This window comes from Vidua chalybeata, chromosome 6 (genome assembly GCF_026979565.1).
Source record: "Vidua chalybeata isolate OUT-0048 chromosome 6, bVidCha1 merged haplotype, whole genome shotgun sequence".
Taxonomy (NCBI): Eukaryota; Metazoa; Chordata; class Aves; order Passeriformes; family Viduidae; genus Vidua; species Vidua chalybeata.
The window spans coordinates 57,677,850-57,694,507 of NC_071535.1; the positions used below are offsets into that span (position 1 = coordinate 57,677,850).

General features: G+C 38.1%; 1 protein-coding gene across 5 annotated transcripts in view; it reads left to right on the top strand.

Moving 5' to 3' along the window:
- SBF2 (SET binding factor 2) overlaps positions 1-16,658 on the top strand; it is a 233,612-nt gene that overhangs the window by 117,029 nt on the left and 99,925 nt on the right. For all 5 annotated transcript variants that reach the window (XM_053946078.1, XM_053946073.1, XM_053946076.1 and 2 more), the window contains exon 7: positions 16,026-16,158. In XM_053946078.1, coding sequence (XP_053802053.1) covers positions 16,026-16,158 — 133 coding nt within the window. The remainder of the gene's footprint in view (positions 1-16,025; positions 16,159-16,658) is intronic.

Consider the following 16,658-nt stretch of genomic DNA (forward strand, 5'->3'; position numbering starts at 1 on the left):
GTGGCTAACATGGTGTATAGGTGCTACTTAACTTCATCACAGTCCTGAGGTTTTACTTGGCTTATTATGTCAAGATTCATTAGGATTGATTGCTCTGATCAGATTGCAGGCACTTTTGAATGTGGACATAACAATTTTTCCCCTTTTCTGAAGACATAAAATGTGGTGTGAGGTATCATAAGTGCAGCAGGTTACACCATGTGGTGTGGTGTGTTGTTCTGTAAGTACAGTGTATGTGGTAACTGATTTGAGGCAGTTTTTTAATCAGTTGCTATAGGTTGCAATAGGTTGCTATAAATGCACAGTTCAGAAAATGTCAAAGAAAGTGAAGCTTTCCATTAGTTCTTAGGTAATTGCCCTGTCTTCTGACACCTGGCTTTTCTATGGCAAATTGGGATTGGAGTGTTTTGTCACAGGATCAGGCTGAGGCAAATAGTGAGGACAAATCTGAAAAGTCATTGTATGCATCAGATTTATAGAGGGAAGCCATGGAGATGGAGTGGGAGTGTAAATAATATGGAAGAGAAAACTGAGGCCAATCCTTTCCTCTTGTCTTACTTGAGAGAATATTTTGCAGGGCAAGTTTTTAAAATTCCTCTTGTTGTGTATAGAAAGGAATAACAAAACTTTCATATGAGAATTTAGCATTTCTTTCCAACACATATGGTTTAATTTAATATTGTTAACCACATGTTATAAGAGGGTTAATATATACAGATGGATGTAATGTAAATTCCTAAATCTACTGTAGCAGAGTACTGAAGAGCTTGGAGTTTAACCAGGACTAGATTGTTGTGCTAGCAGTCAAAAATCCTTTACCTTTATATTTTGAATTTGTGTCATTTCTTATTAGCTCCTGTACACTTTTCAATATCTATACCCCCAATTTACTCTTTGTCTACCATCTCATCCTTCTTTTCCCATAGTCCATTAGCCTTTTTGCTCTCTGCTTTCTGTGCTTTTGTTGCTCTTCTGCCTTATTTTCTCCTCCTGACTTCCAGTAAATGTTTGGAGGTTCCGTCTTTCTTGCTTCTTGGTGTCTTGTAAGAAGTATGAGTCAGTGTTCACCACATGTCCTTTCCAGGGCACATAAGGATATGAAGATCAGCAGAAGGAGGGGGAGAGAAAGGGAGATAAGGAAGGAAAACTCAGTGCTCAGTTTTCTAGTTAGTGATGCTTCAACTGGCCTGAAGAAGGGAGCGTCTGAAGAAAGTGCATGCTTATAAAACTTGGCAAATCTTGTCACGAGAAGTTCATAGGCTTACATCCTGTTTCCCTGAAGGGGATCATGCAAGCTCATGGACAAAAAGAAGAGTTGTCTCCCTTCTTTTCTGTTGCAGCAGGACTTTGTCTTTTACAAGACTATAAGAACAATCAGGAATAGTTTGTCTAATGGCCTTGTGTGAGCCCTCTCGTTGTGTCTCCCTATTTTTTGGTGTGGCAAGAGTGGTATAGCTGCCTGGGAATGGGCCTGGTATTAGTTAAGGAAAGTGCAAATAACTTGGCAGGTAGATTTTTTTTTAAGCAAATACTTGAACACTTTGTAAAAGGCTGCTTTTCCCACCTCCTAGTTTTGACTACTGATTTTTTTTGTTTGTGTTTTGGGGGGGTTGTTTGGGGTTTTTTCCCATATGTGCCTCAGTTGCCAGTTCATGTATCTAAGTATCTGGGGATACAGCACAATGGTAGAATTGTCTTGTGTCTCAAAGGACACAGATTAGAAAATGTTTGTGTTTTCACAGTGTACCTCACTTTCCAAAACAGCACAAAATTCCATTCCCATGTAGGTGATGGGCTGTCATCATGTTCTTTGTGCCAAGGCTTGTTAATTCCAAGTTGCTGTCTGGATTTACTAAAAGAAGAGTCGTTAATACAGCTACACGTGCCTGTTTGCAGTGGTTGTTAACTGTGAAAGGAGGACCAGGAAATAAAACCAGTCCCTTTTTAATAAATTCTCATTTATTCTCACCTTTCATGTAGTCTTATGAAGAGTTAAAGGCAGTGAATGCAGAAGACTGTGGTAGAACCCACTGGCTCATCCCTTTGAGAAAGTTTATTTTCCTAAGATAAGGCCTAATTCTTTCTGCTGGAGATCACAGCTGAACTTGTCAGAAATTTTTGTGCTTCTTGGAACAATATTCACACTTGCTTTGTTTCTCTTGCCTGGTTGGAACAGGAGCTTAATGTGTATTTGTCTCTCTCCAACCTGGGCTAAAGCTTTCTGCTGCTGTTCAGTCCCTCAGTGGCAGCTGCTGTCCCATCCAGTCTCGTGTTCAGGACACAAATATTGACCAGAGCATTTGTCCAATAACGACACGTTCAGTTTTTTCTCTGCTGGCACAAGGCACTTCATCCTATCTCAATTATTAATAGAAAATTGAAGAGTAGCTAGAAAAATATTTGTCAACTGCATAAATCACCTTTTTAAAAATAGCTCTTTCTTGGAGGAAGGTGGGCAGCAAGACAACGTGTATCACTATGAATAGATACAAAAGTAATTTCAACTTTTATTTTGAGAACGATTGTGCAATAGTAGCCTCATCATGCTTTTTCTGCTTGGCAGGATAACACCATGTCAGCAGATGACCCTCCCTGTATTACCAAGTGCACAGCATATCTGGAAACAGACCTTATTTGTGCTTAGGCGTTAAACTACAGTTGGGAAAAATATCCCCAAAGGTTTTAAGCTTAGTAATAAGGAACAGCAGTCTTTGACATTTTAAATCATACCTTCTTTTTTATTTAAAAAAGCCTAATATATAGGAATAGTGTGACAAAAACCAGGCCTGTAGCTGGATCACTAGAAATTATTTAATCAACAAAGGATTAGGTGGAAAACCAGGAATCATAAAGTTACTTTTAAAAATAATGCATGGTAGCAAGAAGACTTTCAGTGCTCTTCTATTTCCTGTTGTGTTAGTGAGATGGTAGGTATCTATAGAAGCTTCAAAATGCACTAGCTTTCTTCAGGCTCAAAGGAGATCTAGGTTAGATTTAGGTTATATTTCTCTCCTGTCTCACTGCATTAACTATACATTCCTAAGTTTCTGCCTTAAGGTCTTTTCTCCAGACTCCAACCCTAGTTGCCTTCTCCATGTGGGTATTCAGCAGTGATGTATTCAGTCCTTTGAGTCTGAGACACACACCTCCATCTCCCCAAGAAGCAGCTTTTTTTTCCAAAAGAAGCCAGGACAAAAAAATTAGTGACCTAAGGAGCAAAAAAAAAAACCCTAAGGTTTAGCCAGTGTTTTTCATTTTTGCACATTTCAAGGCCTGGTAGCGTGAATGACACTCTAAGCTGAGCAGAACAATTATGAAAATTTGTTTTCCTGAAGAATTTCTCTCTCCTTTCCAAATACTTAATCAAAGACAAAAGGGTTTTCCTTCCTTTCCTTCTTCTTTAGTCTCATATCAGGTCTGTTTTCCTATGTCCTTATTTCCCCTGTTGTGCTTTGTTTGCCTGTGCTTATTTTCCTCCTAGCTTAAATTCACCACTCAAGTATTTTCAGTAAAATCACACTGACTTTGTGTTAGAAAGTAATTTTTAAGTGGTGAAAATGACACTTTGAAGTAAATTCTGCTTTGAACCTTCTGGACAAAGACACAAGGTAAGGGTGCTTTGGAATCCAGGGCTGTGTAGAATAGAGATTAAAAGGGTGGAATGACACAAGCATTAATTGTCATGGTAGGTGGAGCCAGGTTGGTTGCTTGGCAAGCTTGTCTTTGATTTGTCCAAACTATGATGTAAGTGTTAAACATCATTATCCTTCAGCCTTTTTGTGTGCCTTAAAATATTTTTAAGTAGAAATTGTGTGTGTACCATTAGACAGTATATGGAGCCTCTAAAAAAGAGTACTCAAAAATAATATAGTATAGTTGAAGACTGCAGTGTCATTAAATATCTGTAATTGCAGATCTCAGAAGTGATTGACTGATTAAACTTCTAAAGATTATTACAGTTGCACAAAATATAAATACTAGGGAAGATGTTTGTGGTGATGGGGGAGTTGCTAAGCAGGGAAGTACTTCAGTACAAGCACTTTTAAATGCTCCACTCCAGCATTGATGTATTTTCTTAATGTGACTATTCAATTCCAGATTTCAACACTGTGACTCGGGACTCAGAAGTTCAGAGTGTTCTCTGTCCTTTTGCCCTGCTTGCATGTTCTTGCCTTTCTTTTGCATCAGAGCAGATACTTCTCTGATACCACAGAGAGCTGCTTAAAATTAAATAATTAAACAACAACAAGCAAGCAAAAAGAAGTGAATCATTTTCCATGTGTCCATGGAGTGACACTGACAGAGGTGATTTTTGTTGGTTTAAGCAGTCATGGAGCCAAAGCCTGTTACTGTTACATGGTGATAAATCCAGTCAAAACATAATGATGAGATCATAATATTAGTTGTCATACCTGTTTAGAATTTTTTGGAGTTGTGTATTCAAGTGCACAGAAATAAAAGAAATGCTGTATTTTTTAATTTTTCAGATTTGCTAGAAATTAATGAAGAATGGTGGAGATTTAGGGGTTTTTTTAATATAATGAATATACTGTAATTATTTTATGTTCAAAAATTTGTTTGGACAAGATCTTAATTATTTTTAATTGAGATGTGCTACTCCAGCTCTGTTTGGAAGTAGATATTTGTATGTGCCAAGGGATTTTAAACTGAGAAGCTTGCACTTTACAGCTTTGGCTAACTTATGAAAACCACATTTTTAGGATGGTTCTGTAGTTGTGCCAGTATCATGCAGCAGATGTTCTGCTCTCAGAAGAAATCTGTGCATAGGCTGGGAGTTGAGCAGGCTCTGTCCTTGGTTCTGTTTCCTTTGGAGCTGATGTCAGGGCTCTGGGCAGCCCCAAGGCCCTCCTGGCAGGGCTGGGCTGCGCTGGGGGCAGCACAGCTGGGCACAGCTGCACAGCTTGGGCTCAGGCTCTGGGGGAAGAGCTGTGTGAAGCATGGCAAAAGGAGGAGCTCCTTGGCCTCTTGGCTTGGCTGCTGTCCTTAAGCTCAGCCCATGTCCCCAGGGCCAGCCCAAGCCATGATTCTTGTGCCCTCTGTGAGCCGGATCCTCCCCCCTGGGCTGCTCCTTCTGCCTTGCTCCCGGCTCTTCCTCACGGCCTGCGCTGGCCCTGTGGTCCCTGGCCACTGTCACTGGCCCTCATCCTGACCTGGCCATGCCAGCCTGGCTCTCTGACTGTGCCTCCTCATCTCTGTGCCCTTGTCTGCCTCAGCTTTTGGCTGGCTGCCACCAGACCCACCCCACTCCTCTCCTCTGGGTGCTCCACCGCGTGTTGGTCAGGGCACTGCCCCCTCCCCCTTGCTCCCCTTTGCCTTCTGTTCTGGAGATGCTGATCCCTGGCTGCTGGTGCTTCTTCAATTTTCACTGCTTACCTTCAAAAAGTCTTGAGTGGATACTTTAGTATTAGTTCTTCACCGTAAGTTTTGTTCCCTTTGATGCTAAAAATCAAGCTTTATAAATCCTACAAGAGATGAAATCATGCACCACAGCTTCCTGGTATACTTTGATTCTGGGGAAGAGAACAAGATTTTAAAACTGTATTTTTTTTCTGATCTTAAAATATGAACACTGATCAATTTCTGCCTTCTGCACTAAAACTGGCTTCATCTGTTATCTGTCTTTCCAATGTTTTATTGCTTCCCAAGACCGTGCCTCAGAAATTATGATGGGAGCTACTGGGGCTATAAACAGTGAAAGTGTCCAGCCTAAAGAGTAACATAAACAGTATAACCTTACTGTGATAATTAGAAAATAACCTATTGAATCAAAAGGAGAAAAACTGAATTATAGTGTGCCTCAAATGAGTTTATTTTTGTGGTAGCTAATTTTTAAACTCAAAATACTTGTAGGATATGCTTTACATTTTTATTTTGAATGAAAGTAAAAGTAGCCCTACTGCTTAAAAACTGTAGTTTCCTTTAGAAAACATAAATCTCAAAATAATGTAGAGTCTGAAATGAGTATTTAAATTGTTGGTCATGTTACAGCTCCTACTGGCCTCTAGAAGCTGCTTTTTGAGCAGTGTTAGGGTTTTCTGCTGTACTCTTACCTTTTTAGTTTACTCTATATCATAGACCATATGTATTTACCATTTGCTGATTTTTACATCAGTGTTGTTCAGGGAGAAGTCACAAGTTAGAGAAACAGGTGAGCACCAAGAACAGGCTCATACAAAAAGATCATGAGTTATTTAAGGTTGGAAGTTAAAAGGTAATTTCCAGCTGTAGGATGAGAAACATCCAGAAACACCTCCTGATGGAAATAGTAATGCAAAGCATTATCAGTGCATTTAAGATGAAGCTTGATCAGTTTGGGGTTGTCTGATATAGCCATGATGGGAAAAGGCTGGACTCTTTCACTGTTTATAGACCCTTCAGTCCCATATATTCTAAATCCAGGATCTATTAAAATACCCAGAATTTTTGCTTTTGGCTTCATTTGTTGACACTTTGAGTAATGTTTTCTGTAATAAAATAACTTCTCATTATTTTAATTCTGGTTTCGGGGAGATAAAATGTTCAGGCCTCTCATGTAACGTATTTTATGCCAACAGATGACAATACCAAATTACTGTATAAATGGGAAAAGACATTCCTGATTAATATATATGTGTATTTGTATGGCTGGGAGACATTATGAAAGGGTCACTGCACAGTCAGCACGTGAGCTGGCTTATACTTGTTGTCTAAGAAAATCCTGGTGTCTTTGACACACAGCAAGAATATTTTAATATTTCATTATGTAGGGCAGCAAAGCAATGAGAGATGTAATCTGCAGAGCATATGAAGAGTCCAAATGCAGGCATTTTCAGTCCATTAATACCTGTAACAGGGAAATGCACTAAGGGTCGATGTGGTGCCCTTTCCACATCTTATCTTTATGAGATTTCAGTGATATAAACCAGAACTTTTTTTTACTGTCAGGTTGTTTACAAACTTCTCACCCAACTCACTCAGTTTTTTTCCTTTCCATGGAACATCATGTATCCTGTGATGGGAACATATATAACTTCTGTTGGTTTTTAGCAGCATGTGTAATTAAATGAGGACTGTTTTATTGAAGTGTATACACTTCTAATCAGTGTTTGATCTTAATAAATTGTATCCTCTCCAGCCTATGGGACCTGGCATCACATGAGTGGGTGCTGTTGGCTTATGTTCTAGTTTCAGTTTAAATCCCACTGGCTGGTGAGCTGCAATTAGCTCCATAACCCAGCCAGAGAGAATTTACCATTCAAGCTTTCCAAGTAGATTTGTGTAGTCCATCAAAGAACAAATAGATTATGAAGGGATTTGATGTGGCATTTACTGCTAATGGGGCCTTACTGCTGCAAGAGCAGAACAAAAGGAAAGTGTTCTTTTAGATGCTGTTGGAAATAAAGGGACATTGTCGTAGTGAATTTTATACAGGGACTCTTCTGCACTTCAAGTAAAGGCACTTTGTGGACAGTCTCTGAGGCTTCATTTTCCCAGCAGCCAAGCAGATGATCCTGTCTGGAATGTCCACTTCCACTTGCACAGTGCTGCCCCATCTCCTTTGCTGCAGTGGTGCTTGACTCAGCCATGCTGAGCAGTTTTATCTCACCGAGTTAACGGGAAATATTTGGAGAGTGGAAGGAGGGAGGGTCCCATCTGTTTTCTGTCAGCAGTCTCAGGTTGTGGTTTGATGCTGTGGTTAATCAGCCCAATGGCCAAGGGCTGCAGTGGGAACAGACCCATCCCTCTGCTGGCTTGAGCTCACTCACTCCTGTGAGCGTTGCTGCAGCTGCAAGGAAAGCAGCAGCAGCAGCGGCAGCATCCCTGCCAGGGAGAGCCAGAGACTGCAGTCAGGCCATGCCAAACCATTCCTTCAGTGCATCCTGCTCTGGTTCTGTTTGTTTGACACGTGGGGATACCCTGGGGGCTTGCTCAGCACCTCCTGAGATGCTGCTGCTGTGGTGGCAGGAGTCTGAAATGAGTTGGAGGCACTACAGTTCTTCTATCCAGTATTTCTTGCAGCATTCCATGTTTTTCAGCACAGCAAAGCACATGACACAAGATGCTCACTTATATCCACTCTGAACTTGTGTTACTCTTTCACCAAGACAAAGTGTGCAGTAGTTTATTTTAAGCAAATGATAGATCTGAGAAAGAAAATTTATTATAAGTTATTATAAGTAAATCAGCTTGAAGCTGTGTATTTGATAAAGTGATGTAGTTAATGAGCTTTTTTTAAAAGAAAACATTTCAAACAAGAGAAAAAAAATTCAGATTGCAGTTTGCTCTATAACAATCCACTGAAATTTATTTAAACTATTAGGTGAAAATTTGTTTTGAGACATTTGAGAAGAGAGTTATTTTCTATTTACAGCAGGACTTCAGAAAACACGTCCCAGAAGAGTGTAAACAAATTATTGTTTTTCAGACATAAGCAAAATATAAGCTCCAAAAAGCAAATGTCTAATAAATAGCCAAACAAATTTCCAAAAGATGCAAAAGAAGCTTGTTTCTGCTTATAGAAAATACTGAAAGGGATCCTACTGGGAACAGATGGCTTTGCCTTCTATTTTTGCTGGTATGAGTGCAGGCAGAACTTTTCTCACTATTCTGAAGCAGGCTTGGTAGCTGTCACATCATAAGAATTTTCAAAACTGCAATTTCCAAACTTTGGTGTTAGTACTTGTGGTGAGAAGGAAAAGAAAAACATTTCTATAGACCTTTACTTCCAATATTCAGTCTTGTAAATTCATTTAAAGTTTTGCTCTGTAGTTGCATTTTGGGCTGAAGTATCCCTATCTTAGGAGGTCAGGAAAATCTCAGAGAATTTTAAAAATAATTTTTAAAATTTCATAAATGTTTTGAAGAGAATCCAGGCATGATCTTTAGAGAAAATAAAGTGATTTTAAATTTTTTTCATGGTTACACTGTTTCACAGTTTCTTCAATTGAATATTTGTCCTTTTGTGCTCCGTGACTATCAGCCAACAGTGGCTGAAGATTGCTCTTACAGAATATCCTGATCAGCCACATCTGTTCCTGTTGGCTTGGCATTTATTTGGTTGTGTTCATATAATGCTTCTGTAGTAATGTTCCTTGAGAAAGACTTTGTAGTCCCTAGACAGGAAACAGGTATGTTTGCAGTTCCTTGTGTATCCTTGACCATTTTTCCTGTGTACAGTTCAAGAAAGACAATACTCTTCTCATTCTTAGATATTTGCTTTCTAAGGATCCTATTGGTATTACCCTCACTCTGAATTGCTTTGTTAAAGAACACTTTTTCTGCTTTAAGTGAATAAAGACAAATTATAAAATCTTACAAACAAATCAGGTTGCTCAAAAAGTTTTAGTCCTCCTTCTGAATTTTAAAATGTCTGTTGGTGGCTGAACAGAATCCTCCTTTACTTTCTACCATCTATGAATCAGTTTGGAGGGATGGTAAACTGCTCTGGTTTTGATTACTTGAATACATCAGCAGTTGCAAATAATTTCTCAAATTTCAATTTTACATTTGCCATCAGGATACAAAGAGACAATTTTGGCTAATCAAACTGCTAGAGATAATTTTTATAGCATGTGCTTATTTTTATGAAATATCTTTTGATGTACGTGGGAAAAAAAGTTTTCGGGATACGTTTGGTTCAAACAATAAAATCCTCATTCTTGAAAGGACGATTCTAAAGAATGAATGAAAGAAATTCACCTGTAAAAATGTGAATCTTTCAGTAGCACTCTCCCACCTCTACTCATGGAAATTGGGCGGCATGTAAATTCCTTAGTGTGTATCCTTTATCCCAGTCCACTCAAAATTCTTTTACAGAATTTCATTGAGTTTCTGTTAGTGTGGACCTGTGAGGGTTACACAGAAATTCTGTGTCCTGATATTAGTAATTATCCAGGTAATTTACAGTTAGTACACAGATTACTAGTGTACTAATTATCCTAGTAATTATACAGGATTACTGTTTACTTATGATTTTGGAATTATAGATATTTATGGGATTAATATCCAAAACAAATAGCTTCCTATTTTAATTACCTCTCTAGATAACTAAATAACTAAGCAGAAGATGAGATGTGAAATCAGTCAAGAAATGAAACCATATTTCAGCAGAATAGACTAATACTCAAATCTTAAAACCTGTATGCATATGGAGGCACACAGTAGGGGAACAAAACCTTCTGGTTTAATTTGATATTTAACAGTTCAATATTTAGAAATAGTGCTTCCTACCCTCCCTCTAGGAAAAATAATGTTAGCCTCATATCTGATTTCTGTGAAGATTCTTCTCCTTAAATAAATCTATTTTTTGTAGCATCTCTCAAACATAAGTTGTTTATATGCACCAGACATACAAGCAGTGGCAAACTTTTAACTGGTAATGCAGGTTGTGTTTGTATATTTGTGTAATTCAGCTTACTGCCTTCACATGAAGTTGCCATTTACCTCCCTGCCACGTGAATACTTTCTGTATGTGAAAGGGTTATTTGTCTGCTTTACCTTCCTATGTCTTTTCTGCTTTGTCAAGAAAATTCACTTAACACAGTCATATTAATCTTGAGTTTATCAATCTCCCTTTGGGTATGTAAAGCTTTAAAATACGTATAAGAAATGGTATTGCACTTTTTCAGGGATGAAAACGTTATTATCTAAATCTTCTATTTAAAATTGTATTTAGCTTTATCATTGTCTCTGGAAAAAAAAAAATAGCAATCATGTTCACTCAAGGTATTGGCAGAGTTGTATTTAGAGGCTCAAGAAAGCCAAAGGGCTTTTGCTGCTTCTTTAAGTAGGTCTGGAGAGGGACTTAAGGAAATTGGCAATAATGGAGTGATATCAAAATACAAATGACAGACAGACTGACTGTTTTCTGAGCAGATCATATGCTGTGCTTAATCCCTGTTTCTTTGTGCCTGTGTGATTTAGGGTTTGGAGCACAACCATCTGCTTGGCTCAATGTAGACAGCACAGAGTGGATACTGTTGAACTTTGAGGGAATGATAGCTGGAGGAATATTTATCCATCAGCTGAAGACATCTTTTTTATATATATCTCCTCATTTTCACAGTCTTTTTTGGTGGCTTTTAATGGTCACTTGGCTTCTGTGGTGTTTATACCAGAATCTCTCTATATGGTCCCCCTGTTTTCCTCTTCCCACCCTCCCCAAATGCTGGTTTGTAGGGAAGCCTTCATTCCACCCTTCTTACAAAGAACATGCAGAATTCATGGTTCAGATTCTGAATTGCCTTCAATTCAGTTCCCAAATCAGAAATGCATCTCTAAAACTGGAGGTTGGCTTCAGTAGTGCATGTCACACCCATGTTTCCCTCTGTGGGCTCAGAACTGGGGATGAGTTAATGAAATGCTGGATTCTTTGAGTAAGTCTCAGCTGAAGGCTTCATGCTGTAGGGATTGCTTCTCTTCCTCCTGAGTCTGACAAAGCCCAAGTAAGTTAATCTCTTGGGGTTCTCATCTGACTCATGTCCTCTGTTTGCCAGCCAAAAGCAGGATAAATTAACCCTCCCAAAGCTCTCTGCTGGCACAGCCAGATTGCTCCCCATTTGTGAACAAGCTTGGCTGTGATTCAGCCACGGAGTGTGCATTCCTGCTCTAATAACAGACCTGCATGCTTTCCTAAATGCACATTGATCCTGAGCTGAGTGACACAGCAATCATTTGGGTTTCACTCTGTGTAGTTGATTGCAGATACTGTGTGATTTTTGGGTGGACAAATCAATGCAGTTTAGCAGATTACCTATGTGAGTGTTGAGTACAGTTGTTGCCTCTTATTTACTAGTTAAGCTTGTATTTTGGTCATTAGCAGAGTTATGCAGCCACATCTAAAAATAAATATGAAAAGAGTTTTGTTTTTCTCTACTCTTTTCCTAGTTATCTTTAGAGCTTGACACTGCCTGGCACAGAACTTGTACTATGCAGTCTCCAGTGGCCTTTCAAAAAGGCTTTTCAGGCTTTGTTGACCCATTTCCTGGATTAGTCTGGCTAAGTTATGGATTATTTTGTCTATTAAGCTTTTTCTTGTGTCCAGTAATTCAAGAATGGCATATTGGCATAATAGTGTATTCAGTTAGGTGAGTTTTTGAATCCACGTTTATAACTCTTAACAAAAGTCTGAAGAAGTAAGTGGTAATATTTTGATTTCATGCTATATAGAAGACAGTAACTTGTCAAGTAGACTTTGGTGGGGTTTTTTTAATCATGCTTAAATAAGTACTTAAATTCTAGAACAACAGGAAGCAGGCAGAATGATACATTTGTTGATGTAGGATGTCAGATAATTTAGTACAAATTACAGATTCTTTAAATACTTGAAAACAGTGAAGGTCAGGAAGCCTCCATTCAGAATTTTCCAGCGTATGTATAATATTTTACAGGATGTCTGTCTGTAGACTGCAAAGGGGCAATCTGTAAAAATCAACTTGTTTGTTGTTTTTCATGTTGTCTATTTATGCCCTGACAAATGAGCATCGGATGTAGTGTGGAGTCTGCAGAGCAGCAGAGGGTTCAAGGTTACAGGCAGCCACGACTGTGTCCTGCAGCACGAGGAAATTGGGCTCAGGCTGTCACTTGGAATGGTTTGTTTTCAGTAAACAACTTGGAAGGCTTGGAGCAACACCTTGGTGGCTTCCTCAAATAATTTAATCGATGGCTTCAATGGTTTAGAGAACGAAAGTAATCAGAAGTCCTACTGTTTATAATTTGTTTGATTCTATCAAAGGTTTCCCTCACAGTCATTTCACTGCTGATATTGCTGAGAAGATGCATTTCAAAGTACATGTGGAGAAATATTTTCGTATTGAGTTAGTGGCTGTCTTCTTGAAAATAAGAAAATTCCAGATTAGCTATCTGTATTGCACACTTAATTTCATTTATATTATGTATTTTATATTTTTCTGTATTGCATACAAAGCATTTAGAGAAAGAAAGAGAGAGGGAAAGAGAAGGGAAAACACTGGGACAAAGAATGTGTGTGGGCTTTACAAGCTTTTCAGTCAGTGGAAGTGGTTAGCCTGGGTTTTATTGCCCAAGGGTTTTAGATGCTCTCAAGTTTGGTCTCTTCCATAGGTTCTGCAAGTAAAGCAGTGTTTTTCTCTAGCTCAGCACAGCTGGGGCTACATCAGGTGCATTCATATCACAGTAAACATTTCAAATTCACCTTCCATGGCCAGTTAGCGTGTAGTGAACATCTGGAGACCGAGTCCCAGAATGCAGTGAAAACATGTTTGCAGTTTGTGTTCTGCTACGGGCATCAAGTTAAGTTGTGGGAAGTAGTTGCTGAAAGCAGTCATTTAAATATCAGCTTATATTGGTGCTGATTAAGATGCACTGACAAATGCCTTTGTGGAGTACAAACTGAAGCTTTATCTGTGGCCACTAAAATGCAGCAAAACCAGACTTAATTTCCCTAGTGAAACTTTGAAAGCCTCAGAAACCATACCATCACTGCTGAGTAATTTCAATAAACTTCGTGTTCCATTGACTGACATCCAGAACTTTCTGTAAAAGATGCTGACAAAATCCATTTCTTACAGTGGTAAAAGCAGATAATAATCAGACAGATATACAGTTTAACACTATGCAGGAACATGAAGATTGCCTTTATTATTTATTCAAAAGTGTATCACTTTACTAGTCCCTAAGGGAGACTGTGATCTACAGCCACTGTGTTCAAATACTGCCAAGTACTTGCAGGTGTCCTCTTTATACATAAGCAAAATTCTGATTTCCTCTTCATTTATATTTTTTGTTAGTAAAATTTTTGCAGAAGTTATTATGTACTCTGGAGAATTGAGTATTTTTTTTGGTGTCTGATGAGGAAGCCTGTATTCAGAAGAGATTTGAAATTAAAAATGCTGATACTGGATGACTTTTATGACTTTGAAAGGTGTTAGAATTAAAATACTCCTTCTAGACTCTTGAATCATCAGAATTCACAGCAAAATAATATCACACATCTAAAAAGGCTGGGGTTTTTTTCACAGCATGGTTTCAATTGAGTCTTCTACATCAGTAAATGAATGTTCTAATTCTTTCCAAAACAAAGTTTTTCATCAATGACATCCAGAAAGTATTTTAGAACTCTGACCTTTCAGAACTCAGGTTTGGGTTTTAAGATGTGCAGACTGGAAAACCATCTCTTTCAAGAATTTTCAATTATAGGTATTTTGATGACAGGAAGGGTTTTTTAAAAGTATTTCATTGTACCGAATGTTTCAAATATTTGTGAGGGTATTTGGGATTATTTTCCTCAGTAATACCTGCCAAAACATTATAGGGTTTTTAGGGCACTGTTTGAGAATCTTTCTGATTGTAGGAAAAAATTGTCAGATGTTTAAAAGAAAAATGTATTCCTAGATGTCTTAAGATACTTGGTGTGGAATGAAATGGAGTGAGAAGCCCAGGTGGAAACAAAAACCTAGTTTAAGACATAAAGTATGCTCCAAAAAAATTTAAAAATTTCTGGGAAAGGAAAAAGGGCGATTTTGCATAAAAGGGGCAGTTTGACTTTTTGACTTTTTACTGAGATTTTTTTCAAGCAGGCAGCAGTTTCTAACCTTGTGTTCAGAGGACACGATTTCCAGTTCCCTTCTAACCATTCACTGCTGGGTCCTGTTTCATTCACATGGGGAAACAAATTGGACTTTTTATCATCATCCTCACCTTGTGTGTTACAAAGCAGTTTGTTTTCTACTAGCACTATATTAATTATGCCACTGACAATAATATCAAACATTTGCAGCAGTAATTCACTCAGCCTATCCTCAGTCCTCTCAAGCCTCTGCCTTTGGTTGTGTGAGTTCTGTGGGACTCTTGGAGAATGGAGTTTGGAAGCACAAGTTGTTATTTTGTGGTTTGACTTTTACATCCTAAGAATTAATTCTTTTCCTAAACAACCCTCTCCAAATTTTTGTCCCACTGTGTTTATGAACTGAGCTTTACTCCAGCCAAGAAAATCTGCATACATTATGGAAGAAAAAAAGATTTATCAAAACATGTAATTAAAAAAATAATTTAAAAACCAAAGTGTTAGTTATCATGTGAATATAGTGGCTCTCCACAGTCACACTTCTTTTTGGGGACATTATTGCTAGATAAGCAGTAGCTCTGGGAAGGTAATACAGCCTGTCTCACTGATAACACAAGCCATGTCCTCAGGGAACCATCATACATTCCAGCATATTTCAGGAAATTTCATAAATTTCAGCATATCTCACATGTGTCAGGCATGTCTGCTTCTCAGGATGGGACTTTTTTTCTAAAGGAAATATATTTTTGGTTTTCCCTGAAAGCACATGGCTTTGTCTCTTAGGTAAATTGCACTGTCTTAAAAAAGCCCCCAAAGCATCCCATCATCTGATTCATGAGTCTTACCCTAAATCTACTGGGACTTTTTAAAACATTCAGATCTTCCTTTAAGTATCTTTCTAATGATGAATACACTCCTACTGCCCTCTTTTAACCTCTTGACTCCTAGAATGCTCTCCATGGATAAGCTATGAATGTATTCACTAGGAATCTTAATTTTCTTTGGAACTTGGCAGTATGATTTTATTTTTTCTTAATTTTCTTTGGAACTTGGCAGTATGATTTTATTTTTTTTCCCCCTGCTTGGAGTTACAAAGAGGTTTAGAAGTTAAGCCTGGATCAGTGACCAGAATTGAGTGCTGGATACACAGAAGGCCGTGCAGAAGATGCACATAATACAGTTTGAAGTCATTATTTAGCACTGCTGGGATTTGTGCTGAGATGTGGAAATCCTTGCAAGTGGTATTGAAAGGGAGATGTAATACAGTATATCTGAAATGTAGACATACATTCAGATAGAATTATAGCAAGCTGAAAAACAGAAGCTGCACTAATCAAATAAAAGGTAGAAAAACTTGGAACTTGGCAATTAATGTGTTTATCATAAGCTTTTTGAAAATCCCTGCAGAAAATGGTACATTTTCATGTAATTTTGAATATTTTTGGCATATTGTTACAATTCTTTCTTTCTTTTTTTTTTTAAGGAATCCAAAATGTACTCAGCTTATTCTGTGCCGTGCTTACAGAAAATAAGGTTCTCTTTCACTCAGCAAGTTTTCAAAGGCTCAGTGATGCCTGTAGGGCTCTGGAGTCTTTGATGTTTCCCCTTAAATACAGGTGAGTTAAGTTTGGATTCTTTGAACTCATTAAATAATTTTATAACTCATTTTGTAACTTTCATTACAAATACAATTTATTAGAAAAACAAATTACTTGTATTTTTTTGTTTGTCCCAAACAAAAGGAGTTGTGCTATAGTTGGTAAAATAAGCAAAGCTATTAATGATGCAAATCCTGGTGTGTACACATCATTAAAAATCTGGTTGCATGGTGACAGTGGAAACAATTAAGGGAGAAATTCCACCTGCAAATGTAGGGTAGAAACTACTCAAAACCCAGAAGATTCTGTGGCTCAAAGATAGCAGCTACATTAGTGTGTTTCAGTTTTATGTCACTGACAAATGTCACCAGTGATTGAATTTAGGTCAACAAACTGATCCTCTCTAAATAGCCACAGGTGGATCCAGAGTTTTGAAACACAAAACTTAATGTCAGCCACTTTGGTTTTTTTTAGGAAGAAAACATCTAATTCTGACTCACCTGCTTCGAACTGTGCTT